This window comes from Oncorhynchus gorbuscha, linkage group LG01, assembly GCF_021184085.1.
Source record: "Oncorhynchus gorbuscha isolate QuinsamMale2020 ecotype Even-year linkage group LG01, OgorEven_v1.0, whole genome shotgun sequence".
Classification (NCBI taxonomy): domain Eukaryota; kingdom Metazoa; phylum Chordata; class Actinopteri; order Salmoniformes; family Salmonidae; genus Oncorhynchus; species Oncorhynchus gorbuscha.
Genome location: NC_060173.1, coordinates 106,856,046 through 106,869,779, shown reverse-complemented (window position 1 = coordinate 106,869,779; position 13,734 = coordinate 106,856,046). Strand labels below are relative to the sequence as shown.

The 13,734-nt window shown below is 45.1% G+C and overlaps 1 protein-coding gene across 1 annotated transcript in view; it reads right to left on the bottom strand.

Moving 5' to 3' along the window:
* Positions 1-13,068, bottom strand: part of LOC124048448 (ras-related protein M-Ras-like) — a 16,819-nt gene extending 3,751 nt beyond the window's left edge. The window contains exons 1-4 of the mRNA XM_046369247.1: positions 12,931-13,068; positions 4,053-4,270; positions 3,254-3,407; positions 2,212-2,311 (exon numbers count right to left, since the gene is read on the bottom strand). Of these exons, the coding sequence (XP_046225203.1) occupies positions 2,212-2,311; positions 3,254-3,407; positions 4,053-4,248 (450 nt within the window). The 5' untranslated portion in view covers positions 4,249-4,270; positions 12,931-13,068. The remainder of the gene's footprint in view (positions 1-2,211; positions 2,312-3,253; positions 3,408-4,052; positions 4,271-12,930) is intronic.
* Positions 13,069-13,734: the final 666 nt, after the last annotated feature.

Sequence of the window (13,734 nt, the reverse complement as noted above, 5' to 3'; positions counted from 1 at the left end):
TGTATTTGGCATTTCATGGTAAGGTCTACTACACCTGTTGTATTCAGCATTTCATGGTAAGGTCTACTACACCTGTTGTATTTGGCGCATTTGACAAATAAAATTAGATTTGATTTAGCTAGTGCCACAAGGTATAGACAACAAATAGTAATTACCTCTTTCCGAACCAGACCCTCATAATAAGGAATGTGAGTTTTTCCTACCCTGCACCAACAACCTCCGTCACAGCCTGCCCTGCATCAACAACCTCTGTCCCAGCCTGCCCTGCACCAACAACCTCTGTCCCAGCCTGCCCTGCACCAACAACCTCTGTCCCAGCCCAACAACCTCTGTCCCAGCCTGCCCTGCACCAACAACCTCTGTCCCAGCCTGCCCTGCACCAACAACCTCTGTCCCAGCCTGCCCTGCACCAATAACCTCTGTCCCAGCCTGCCCTGCACCAACAACCTCTGTCCCAGCCTGCCCTGCACCAACAACCTCTGTCCCAGCCTGCCCTGCACCAATAACCTCTGTCCCAGCCTGCCCTGCACCAACAACCTCTGTCCCAGCCTGCCCTGCACCAACAACCTCTGTCCCAGCCTGCCCTGCACCAACAACCTCTGTCCCAGCCTGCCCTGCACCAACAACCTCTGTCCCAGCCTGCCCTGCACCAACAACCTCTGTCCCAGCCTGCCCTGCACCAACAACCTCTGTCCCAGCCTGCCCTGCACCAACAACCTCTGTCCCAGCCTGCCCTGCACCAACAACCTCTGTCCCAGCCTGCCCTGCACCAACAACCTCTGTCCCAGCCTGCCCTGCACCAATAACCTCTGTCCCAGCCTGCCCTGCACCAACAACCTCTGTCCCAGCCTGCCCTGCACCAACAACCTCTGTCCCAGCCTGCCCTGCAACCAACAACCTCTCTCCCAGCCTGCCCTGCACCAACAACCTCTCTCCCAGCCTGCCCTGCAACCAACAACCTCTGTCCCAGCCTGCCCTGCAACCAACAACCTCTCTCCCAGCCTCCCAGCCCTGCAACCAACAACCTCCCAGCCAGCCCAGCACCAACAACCTCTCCCAGCCTGCCCTGCACCAACAACCTCTCTCCCAGCCTGCCCTGCAACCAACAAGCCTGCCCTGCACCAACAACCTCTCCCAGCCTGCCCTGCACCAACAACCTCTGTCCCAGCCTGCCCTGCACACCAACAACCTCTCCCAGCCTGCCCTGCACCAACAAACAACAACCTCTGTCCCAGCCGTCCCAGCCTTGCAACCAACAACCTCTGTCCCAGCCTGCAACCAACAACCTCTCTCCCAGCCGGCCTTGCAACCAACAACCTCTGTCCCAGCCGGCCTTGCAACCAACAACCTCTGTCCCAGCCAGCCCAGCACCAACAACCTCTGTCCCAGCCTGCCCTGCAACCAACAACCTCTCTCCCAGCCAGCCCTGCAACCAACAACCTCTCTCCCAGCCTGCCCTGCAACCAACAACCTCTGTCCCAGCCTGCCCTGCACCAACAACCTCTGTCCCAGCCTGCCCTACACCAACAACCTCTGTCCCAGCCTGCCCTGCACCAACAACCTGTCCCAGCCTGCCCTGCACCAACAACCTCTGTCCCAGCCTGCCCTGCAACCAACAACCTCTCTCCCAGCCTGCCCTGCAACCAACAACCTCTGTCCCAGCCTGCCCTGCAACCAACAACCTCTGTCCCAGCCTGCCCTGCACCAACAACCTCTGTCCCAGCCTGCCCTGTACCAACAACCTCTGTCCCAGCCTGCCCTGCACCAACAACCTCTGTCCCAGCCTGCCCTGCAACCAACAACCTCTCTCCCAGCCTGCCCTGCAACCAACAACCTCTCTCCCAGCCTGCCCTGCACCAACAACCTCTCTCCCAGCCTGCCCTGCACCAACAACCTCTCTCCCAGCCTGCCCTGCACCAACAACCTCTCTCCCAGCCTGCCCTGCACCAACAACCTCTCTCCCAGCCAACCCTGCACTAACAACCTCTCTCCCAGCCTGCCCTGCACCAACAACCTCTCTCCCAGCCTGCCCTGCACTAACTAGGTAATTCAGTAAATACGGTTTTCCTGGTCAGAAAAAAACTATCCAGGAGTCCCTATCAAAAGTACATGAAATAATTTGTACACAGTACTACATCAAACAAGACATTTAATACAACGGATTTAGACGTCAAGCTGTCCCATAATGCTTCTTGTCGAAGCTGTACTCACGTTGTGTTTGGCAGCCATTTCCTGCCCCTGGTCGCTGGTGATTTTGCGCAGGTGAACCAAGTCCACCTTATTGGCCACCAGCACCATGGGGAAGGCCTCCCTGAAGGAGAGAATGAAAAAGAGGGACTGAGGAACAGATGTATCTCATTTAACACAACGTGTTCAGTAACACCACTACACAGCTGACGATCTGAATGGAATCCCACTGAGCAAAAGTTGGTTGAGTCAACGCTGTTTCCACGTTACTTCAAACCCCCAAAATCTATGTGATGATGTTGAATCAATGTGGGAAACTGATTGGATTACAAACAAAAACATTTTTTTTTATTAGTATAATTTTTTAACCAACATTTTTTTAACCATATTATTTTGGTTGATTTCACGTTGAATTCACGTTAGCTAACAACTCAACCAAATCTAAATAAAAACTAGAAATTGTACAGACGTCTGCGCCCAGTGGGATGGAGACATTGGCTAAGGAAGCAGTTGTTTGTTGTCATTTTTTTGTGAACAAGAGATACAATAGAGAACAGAATGACTATCTGCTGTGAGAGTGTTTGAGGGACGACACAAAACATTACGGCAGACAACCCAGTCGGAGGCACTCAGAGCCCCAGCAGCAGTCCCCTGTATGTGTCTGGTCCATAAGGCACGCATCATACTTTTTGATTTCACCTTTATTTAACCAGGGAGGCTAGTTGAGAACACCTTTATTTAACCAGGGAGGCTAGTTGAGAACACCTTTATTTAACCAGGGAGGCTAGTTGAGAACACCTTTATTTAAGCAGGGAGGCTAGTTGAGAACACCTTTATTTAACTAGGGAGGCTAGTTGAGAACACCTTTATTTAACCAGGGAGGCTAGTTGAGTACACCTTTATTTAACCAGGGAGGCTAGTTGAGAACACCTTTATTTAACCAGGTAGGCTAGTTGAGAACAAGTTCTCATTTACAACTGCGACCTGGCCAAGATAAAGCATAGCAGTGTGAACAGACAACACAGAGTTACACATGGAGTAAACAATACCAAGAGCTGTGTCTCACCTGTCCTTCACCCTGAGGATGAGCTGGTGGAAGCGGTCCACATGTTCAAAGCTGGCCTTGTCTGTCACAGAGAACACGATGAGGAAGCCGTCCCCCGTCCTCATGTACTGCTCTCTCATAGCACTGAACTCCTCTTGGCCTGCCGTGTCCAGCACTGTGCAATTACACACATACAGGTCCCAGTGTTTCAGCACTGTGCAATTACACACATACAGGTACCAGTGTTTCAGCACTGTGCAATTAAACATATACAGGTACCAGTGTTTCAGCACTGTGCAATTACACACATACAGGTACCAGTGTTTCAGCACTGTGCAATTAAACATATACAGGTACCAGTGTTTCAGCACTGTGCAATTACACACATACAGGTACCAGTGTTTCAGCACTGTGCAATTACACACATACACTGTAATAACACAGAGGCACTGTGTAATAACACACAGACACTGTAATAACACACAGGCACTGTAATAACCCATAATGTAGGCACTGTGTAATAACACACATGGGCACTGTGCAATAACACACATAGGCACCTTACAATAACACACATAGAGGTACCAATGTTGCAGGTTTTACAATATGTTTTTTGGGAAATTCATCTTCTTGCTCAACTGTGAAAAATCTAGCTAAAAAACAAATGCACATCATGGGTGTAAATCCCAGGATCTAAATCTGTGAATCTATATGGGAGCACTGTGCTACAATATGTTTAATTAACAAGTTAAACACAATTAATAAACGAGACAACCACCCCCCCTAACCCTGAGAGACAGAGGACAAGATGTCTCCCTACCGTCCAGGATGGCCCACTGTCCGTCTATCTCTGTGTGTTTCAGGTAGGAGTCCTCGATGGTGGGGTCGTAGTCAGACACAAAGATCTTCTGAAAGAACTGGATGGTGAGAGCGCTCTTCCCCACCCCTCCGTCCCCCACCACCACCAGCTTGTAAGTGGGGAGGTTGTCGCTAGGGACCGCGCTGCTGGTTGCCATGGTGACAGGCAGCTGGCTACACCTGGAACACGGCAGGAGGGGGGAGGCAGGCGGGCAGGGAGGGAGGGAGAGATGGAGGAAGAAAGGAGCACAAGATAAGAGTGTTAGACTGCTGCTGCTGGTGCTAATTCATTGCCAGGGAGACCAGACTTCACGGAGAACCATGCATCAAACCCCAACCCCCTCAGAGAGAAAGAGCATCAGCTAGCTATCGACACCTCCGTCAATCTCAACTAGAGAGGCTTGCAGAAAAGGCTGTAGTAAAGGATGTGTGTGATGTGCAAGCAACATGTGTCATAATACTGAAATGAACCAAAGAGCTGGAGCAGCAGAGCCTAAGATAGAGATTAGGCAACTGACTGAGCTGGAGAAAACACCCTGGTCACTGATTGGTTGTCTGTATGAAGAAGTGCCTTGCACAGCCAGCCAACCAGTGGTGTAATGGAGAGGCTCTCCTTCCCACTATGTAGACTATTCTGTTTTCTCCTTCTTCTGAGACTGCCAGAATAGCATGCAGCACCAACCACTCTCCCAGCACCATTATGAGCAAGGGAAATACAGTCTAGACATATAGACTACTGTGTTTTGTAATTATGGCTTTCAGAAAGAAATTCACTGCCCATGACTTTTCTCTGAAAGAGTAGACTATACAGCAGCTGTCGTGGTGCATTTTCACCACAAAAATAATTGTGATTCAGTTTCACTGACCCTTTCTGTTTATTTTTCTGTCGCTTGACAACATTTTCCCTCCCACACTTTCTTTAAATTGTTGTTTTCTACTGTGACTTAGTGAGGACCTGGTCCTTGATAAATATGGACATTACAGCAGGAAAGTGCTCTGTTGTCTTGTGTGTGGGGGCATTATTTCATTAACCTTATGCTGTAATGGCAAACGGCAACAGCTTTCACAAGACATGTAAAGCCACTAAGATAGTGGGTAGAGGACAGGCTGTGGGTAGAGGACAGGCTGTGGGTAGAGGACAGGCTGTGGGTAGAGGACAAGCTGTGGGTAGATGCTGTGGGTAGAGGACAGGCTATGGGTAGAAAATGTGGGTAGAGGACAGGCTGTGGGTAGAGGACAGGCTGTGGGTAGAGGACAGGCTGTGGGTAGAGGACAGGCTGTGGGTAGAGGACAGGCTGTGGGTAGAGGACAGGCTGTGGGTAGAGGACAGGCTGTGGGTAGAGGACAGGCTATGGGTAAAAAATGTGGGTAGAGGACAGACTGTGGGTAGAAACAGGATGTGTGTAAAGGACATGGCATAGATACAGTTGAAGTCGGAAGTTTACATACACCTTAGCAAAATACTTTTAAAAACTCAGTTTCTCACAATTCCTGGCATTTAATCCTAGTAAAAAATCCCTGTTTTAGGTCAGTTCGGATCACCACTCTATTTTAAGAATGTGAAATGTTTGAACAATAGTAGAGAGAATGACGTTTCATCACATTCCCAGTGGGTCAGAAGTTTACATACACTCAATTAGTATTTGGTAGCATTGCCTTTAAATTGTTTAACTTGGGTCAAACGTTTCAGGTAGCCTTCCACAAGCTTCCCACAATAAGTTGGGTGAATTTTGGCCCATTCCTCCTGACAGAGCTGGTGGAACTGAGTCAGGTTTGTAGGCCTCCTTGCTCGCACACTCTTTTTCATTTCTGCCCCGAATTTTCTATAGGATTGAGGTCAGGGCTTTGCGATGGCCACTCCAATACCTTGACTTTGTTGTCCTTAAAGCTATTTTGCCATGACTTTGGAAGTATGCTTGGTGTCATTGTCCATTTGGAAGACACATTTGCGACCAAGCTTTAACTTCCTGACTGATGTCTTGAGATGTTGCTTCAATATATCCACATAATTATCCTCCCTCATGATGCCATCTATTTTGTGAAGTGCACCAGTCCCTCCTGCAGCAAAGCACCCCCACAACATGATGCTGCCATCCCCGTGCCTCACGGTTGTGATGGTGTTCTTCGGCTTGCAAGTCTCCCCCTTTTTCCTCCAAACATAATAATGGTCATTATCGCCAAACAGTTCTATTTTTGTTTAATCAGACCAGAGGACATTTCTCCAAAAAGTATGATCTTTGTCCCCATGTGCAGTTGCAAACCATAGTCTGGCATTTTTAATGGCAGTTTTGGAGCAGTGGCTTCTTCCTTGCTGAGCGGCCTTTCAGGTTATGTTGATATAGGACTCGTTTTACTGTGGATATAGATACTTTTGTACCTGTTTCCTCCAGCATCTTCACAGGGTTGTTTGCTGTTGTTCTGGGATTGATTTGCACTTTTCACACCAAAGTACGTTCATCTCTAGTAGACAAAACGTGTCTCCATCCTGAGCGGTATGACGGTTGCGTGGTCCCATGGTGTTTATACTTGCGTACTATTGTTTGTACAGATGAACGTGGTACCTTCAAGCATTTGGAAATTGCTCCCAAGGATGAACCAGACTTGTGGAGGTCTTGGCTGATTTCTTTTGATTTTCCCATGATGTCAAGCAAAGAGGCACTGAGTTTGAAGGTAGGCCTTGAAACACAAAATTACTCAAATGATGTAATTTAGCCTATCAGAAGCTTCTAAAGCCATGACATAATTTTCTGGAATTTTCCAAGCTGTTTAAAGGCACAGTCAACTGAGTGTATGTGAACTTCTGACCCACTGGACTTGTGATACAGTGAATTATGTGAAATAATCTGTCTGTAAACAATTGTTGGAAAAATGACTTGTGTATTGCACAAAATAGATGTCCTAACCGACTTGCCAAAACTCTAGTTTGTTAACAATAATTTTGTGGAGTTGTTGAAAAACTAGTTTTAATGATTCCAACCTAAGTGTATATAAACTACCGACTTCAACTGTATGGCAAGGTCACTGCCCAGGATGTGTGATACAGATCTGACCCTTTAAAATAATTCCGATTTTTTTTTGCCTGATTCCAGTTATTTTTTTCCCCAAAGTCAGGTTTCCATTTTCTACTCTAGGTTTCTGTTTTCTCCTGTTTTTTTCAGGTTTTCACTCTCAACATCACACTTTTTTATATGGAAAAAGAGCAGAATTGGAAGTACACAACTATGTTAAAACCACATCAGGAGGCCATTTTTTAGTTCTAGAGAAAAATTAAGAAATGTCAATTTTGGTGTGTAGTTAGCCTGTACTCATAATGCATATTCGTATTCCTCTGTAGCAAAAAAAAACGTGTTTACTGCACACCAGGAAGAGATCAGTATTTTATTAAGCATTGCTATAGCGCTCACGTGATTGCAGAGTTTGCAAAACAAATAGCTACTAGATTGATGAAAATAATGTTGATACTGTATCATTCTGCCAGGTAGGCATAGGCTACGTTGTATTTAACATTTAATTGAGAAGGTTTGTGGGAAAGCATCTCCATCGCTTCCAGAAGAAGGTTATCATTAGCATTATCGCTAACGGCTACACAGTGTTGTCACGACTTCTACCGAAGTCGAAGCCTCTCCTTGTTCGGGCGGTGCTCGGCGGTTAACGTCACCGGTCTTCTAGCCATCATTGATCCATTTTTCATTTTCCATTGGTTTTCTCTGGTCTTCTTACACACCTGGTTTCAATCCCATTCATTACCTGTTGTGTATTTAACCCTCTGTTTTCTCATCATGTTTTTGTCAGAGATTGTTTGTTATTCAGTGTTGTGTTGTTTTGTATTGGTGCGTGACGGGTCCTCATACCCATTTTGTTTATTTGTTACATTTAGTGTTTGGAGTATGTTTAGTTTATTTGTTACTAAATACTCCATTACACTCCATTTGATTCTCCAACGCCTGACTTCCCTGCCACCTATACACACGACTCTGACAAGTGTAGACATAAGCGTGCACACACAGACATGGACATTCTTGTGCTTTCATAAAGTTTCAGGAAAATAAGAATCACTGATGCATTTTGTTACTGTCTTAATTCACAAATATATTTTCTAATAAGTTCAATAGATTTAGTTGATTTCCTACTAAGTTCAATAAATTTTTTAATATTGTTGAATTCCCTTTTAATTAATGTCCTGATTCCGTGATTCTGTCCTGGTTCTCTGCACCGTCCTTCCTCAAGCGTCCCAGACAGACCTTCCTGCCTCTAGAGGCCCAGACAGACCTTCCTGCCTCTAGAGGCCCAGACAGACCTTCCTGCCTCTAGAGGCCCAGACAGACCTCCTGCCTCTAGCAGCCCAGACAGACCTCCTGCCTCTAGCGGCCCAGACAGACCTTCCTTCCTCTAGCGTCCCAGACAGACCTTCCTTCCTCTAGAGGCCCAGACAGACCTTCCTTCCTCAAGCGTCCCAGACAGACCTTCCTACCTCAAGCGGCCCAGACAGACCCTTGGAGAAGGATGTACTGGAAGATATTCCTGCCTCCCTCACAAGGGAACAGCAAGCTAGAGGAACAATCTGCCTCCCTCACAAGGGAACAGCTAGCTAGAACAACAACCTCCCTCCCTCACAAGGGAACAGCTAGCTAGAACAACTTCCCTCCCTCACAAGGGAACAGCTAGCTAGAACAACTTCCCTCCCTCACAAGGGAATAGCTAGCTAGAACAACTTCCCTCCCTCACAAGGGAACAGCTAGCTAGAGGAACAACCTCCCTCCCTCACAAGGGAAGCTAGCTAGAACAACTTCCCTCCCTCACAAGGGAACAGCTAGCTAGAACAACTTCCCTCCCTCACAAGGGAATAGCTAGCTAGAACAACTTCCCTCCCTCACAAGGGAACAGCTAGCTAGAACAACTTCCCTCCCTCACAAGGGAACAGCTAGCTAGAACAACTTCCCTCCCTCACAAGGGAACAGCTAGCTAGAACAACTTCCCTCCTTCACAAGGGAACAGCTAGCTAGAACAACTTCCCTCCTTCACAAGGGAACAGCTAGCTAGAACAACTTCCCTCCCTCACAAGGGAACAGCTAGCTAGAACAACTTCCCTCCCTCACAAGGGAACAGCTAGCTAGAACAACTTCCCTCCCTCACAAGGGAACAGCTAGCTAGAACAACTTCCCTCCCTCACAAGGGAACACCTAGCTAGAGGAACAACCTGCATACCCAAAACATACTGTACCACCTCATCAATCAATTAAACTACTACTGACCGTTTACCACCCAATACATACCAATTTTATACCACAGGTCCAGCTCTGATCTGTCTCACTCATCTAAGATCATCACGTGAGTGCTGACTGCTGACCAATGACTAAGGGAGTTCTGACCAGTTTACCACCTCATCATCACAATTTTATACCACAGGTGCCAACTATAGTCCTGTTGACTGTACACATCTAAGATCTCACAAATAAGGTCACTAGACTTCTGACCAATGAGGTCACTAGAGTTCTGCCAGTACAAAGGGTCATGATTCTCATCAACTGGTAAATGGTCACTAGATTCTGGGTGCCATATAGTCCTGTTGACTGTACACATGACGTAACTAGATTCTGGGTACAAATAAGGTCACTAGATTCTGGGTATATATGAGGTCACTAGATTCTGGGTACAAATGAGGTCACTAGATTCTGGGTACAAATGAGGTCACTAGATTCTGGGTACAAATGAGGTCACTAGATTCTGGGTACAAATGAGGTCACTAGATTCTGGGTACAAATGAGGTCACTAGATTCTGGGTACAAATGAGGTCACTAGATTCTGGGTACAAATGAGGTCACTAGATTCTGGGTACAAATGAGGTCACTAGATTCTGGGTACAAATGAGGTCACTAGATTCTGGGTACAAATGAGGTCACTAGATTCTGGGTACAAATGAGGTCACTAGATTCTGGGTCTTCAGCATCTGTGATGACAGTATACACAATCACATAATGGACAGCTGTGTGCTCAATGTGCTCTGAACGTCTCTCATTCTATAATCTGATCAGAACTCATGCATTACATCTTTTGCCACTAAAAGACTGACTGACTGTACATGACTTGTTAAAGATAAGGTTATGTTACTGTTGAGATGCCTCTTCAGTGAATCAACCTCACCTGGCTGTCAGTGGACTTTATAGGAACATCTAATGTACTGCAGAGCATAGATCCATGTCGCATTTCATAGGGTAATGCCTTGTTAGAGTCATTTGGTTGACACTGCCCAACATGCTTCTCTAAAACAAAACAAGAGTTCAAGCTGCTTTGATCAAGTTTAAATTAAACATACAGTACCTTCAGTAGCATTTTAACTTCTCTGATCGACTGCCAAGTGAAAAGCCTCGAAAATAAAAGAGAGACGCACACTCTAGGAGCTCAGATGCAAAAAATGTAATTACCAACGTTTTGACAGCCAAGCTGTCTTCATCAGGGTAAAGCCCCCACCACCATGTGAAAAGCCTCCATGGGGCGGCAGGGTAGCCTAGTGGTTAGAGCATTGGACTAGTAACCGAAAGGTTGCAAGTTCAAATCCCCGAGCTGACAAGGTACAAAATCTGTTGTTCTGCCCCTGAACAGGCAGTTAACCCACTGTTCCTAGGCCGTCATTGAAAATAAGAATTTGTTGCCTAGTAAAATAAAGGTAAAATAAAAAATGTGAAAAGCCTCCACCACCATGTGAAAAGCCTCCACCACCATGTGAAAAGCCTCCACCACCATGTGAAAAGCCTCCACCACCATGTGAAAAGCCTCCACCACCATGTGAAAAGCCCCCACCGCCATGTGAAAAGCCTCCACCACCTTGTGAAAAGCCTCCACCACCTTGTGAAAAGCCTCCACCACCATGTGAAAAGCCCCCACCGCCATGTGAAAAGCCTCCACCACCTTGTGAAAAGCCCCCACCACCATGTGAAAAGCCCCCACCACCATGTGAAAAGCCCCCACCGCCATGCTATTCTTGCTGCTGTATTATCTGGTGATTTCACTGAGGTATTAATAGTCAAAAGAGACTATGTGTAGCACTATAGACTATGTGTAGCCCTATGGAATATGTGTAGCCCTATAGAATATGTGTAACCCTATAGAATATGTGTAACCCTATAGACTATGTGTAACCCTATAGACTATGTGTAGCCCCATAGAATATGTGTAGCCCTATAGAATATGTGTAGCCCCGTAGAATATGTGTAGCCCTATAGAATATGTGCAGCCCCATAGAATATGTGTAGCTCTATAGAATATGTGTAGCTCTATAGAATATGTGTAGCCCTATGGACTATGTGTAGCCCTATAGAATATGTGTAGCCCTATAGAATATGTGTAGCCCCATAGAATATGTGTAGCCCTATAGAATATATGTAGCCCTATAGAATATGTGTTGCCCTATAGAAGTAGCCCTATAGAATATGTGTAGCCCTATAGACTATGTGTAGCCCTATAGACTATGTGTAGCCCTATAGAATATGTGTAGCCCTATAGAATATGTGTAGCCCTATAGACTATGTGTAGCCCCATAGAATATGTGTAGCCCTATAGAATATATGTAGCCCTATAGAATATGTGTTGCCCTATAGAAGTAGCCCTATAGAATATGTGTAGCCCTATAGACTATGTGTAGCCCTATAGACTATGTGTAGCCCTATAGAATATGTGTAGCCCTATAGAATATGTGTAGCCCTATAGACTATGTGTAGCCCTATAGAATATGTGTAGCCCTATAGACTATGTGTAGCCCTATAGACTATGTGTAGCCCTATAGACTATGTGTAGCCCTATAGAATATGTGTAGCCCTATAGAATATGTGTAGCCCTATAGAATATGTGTAGCCCTATAGAATATGTGTCGCCCTATAGAATATGTGTCGCCCTATTGAATATGTGTAGCCCTATAGACTATGTGTAGCCCTATAGACTATGTGTATCCCTATAGACTATGTGTAGCCCTATAGACTATGTGTAGCCCTATAGACTATGTGTAGCCCTATAGACTATGTGTAGCCCTATTGAATATGTGTAGCCCTATTGAATATGTGTAGCCCTATAGACTATGTGTAGCCCTATAGACTATGTGTAGCCCTATAGACTATGTGTAGCCCTATTGAATATGTGTAGCCCTATAGACTATGTGTAGCCCTATTGAATATGTGTAGTCCTATAGACTATGTGTAGCCCTATAGACTATGTGTAGCCCTATAGACTATGTGTAGCCCTGTTGAAGGCTGCTCAATGGTGGGTGACCTCATCCTATGATGTGGTGCCTGAAGAAATTCTACAATGGTTATAATGCATCTATTCATAACATGCCTAGTTGAAATACAGTCTGAGGTATAAACATTGTAACAAAGCAGATACATGTATCAATCAAGTATGATCTTGCGATGTTTTATCAAGTTATTATATTTTTTTAATGAAAAGTAGATTATACTACTGTTCACTTCACCACTGACATAAAACGTCACAACATTATTTCTGTTGTTTTGAAGTCGGGGTTCTGTGTGTATAAGAACCGAGTTGCCGCGCCTGGATAAAGGTTTTTTGTTGCATCTTGAATGTGAAAATCTTTTAGAGAAGTTTGCTGCATCAAGCAATTTCCGCAAATTGAATATTGGCGTCCATTTCTCGAATCCAACAGAGGCCACACAATGTTACAAAAAAATGTACTCCAGTTTACGTTGCAGAAACCAACTCCACAATTTAAATATTTACAAAAGCAGAGTAAAAACCTGACATGAAAAATACTTACTAAGAATGTTTAAGCAACCTACAGTAGCTATGTGTAGCTGCCTGGCCAACGACGATAATTTCAGCAAATAACTTACCAATATGAAACCCGTTGTCGTGGAAGTAGACTACAGCACTTCACGTACAAATATTCCACATCCCTCTTTCTATCCGTTACCTCAGAACATTGCCATCATCTTGTGACGAGAATGCGCCTGTCATATCCGCGATGCGACGCAGTCCGCTATGTAGCAAATCTTTATTGCAACAGCTGATACTAAAAATAGAACGGTCTCATAGGGGTGGACCCTTATGTTGGTTACAAATAAGAATCATCCGATTTTACTCTCTGCATTAAATAATGACTGCTACTCAAATGTGGTCTAAATTAACATTTTTAAATATGTTTCACAGAAACATATTTGTTCTACAAAATGTAGAAATCTGATGATTATTTTTAGGGACGCACCTTTTTTGAGAAAGTGGACTGTTCCGTTATGTCTCCCCCAGACTGGTTTCAAGCAATGGTTTGAAGCGGTACCTCTGTCTAAATTCTAAGGTGGCGTCTCTGAGTAGCACATTTCGATTTTAACATCAACATAGCTTTTGTAATTATTTTATTGACCATGAAACTTGATTAGTGGCAATTACAGTCACTAGCCTAATTCATTGTATGTGTATGGGTCACTGATCACTACATTTATTAATTCTAGCTAATTACAGTCACTAGCCTAATTCATTGTATTTCTATGGGTCACTGATCAGTACATTTATGAATTATTCTATAATGCATCACATGTTAACAAAATGAAAGTGAGAAAGTTAATCAGATGTGAGACTCAAAGTACATTGATCATGGAAAAATAGAGGTATACAAACTAGGGGGGAAAAAATGCATAATT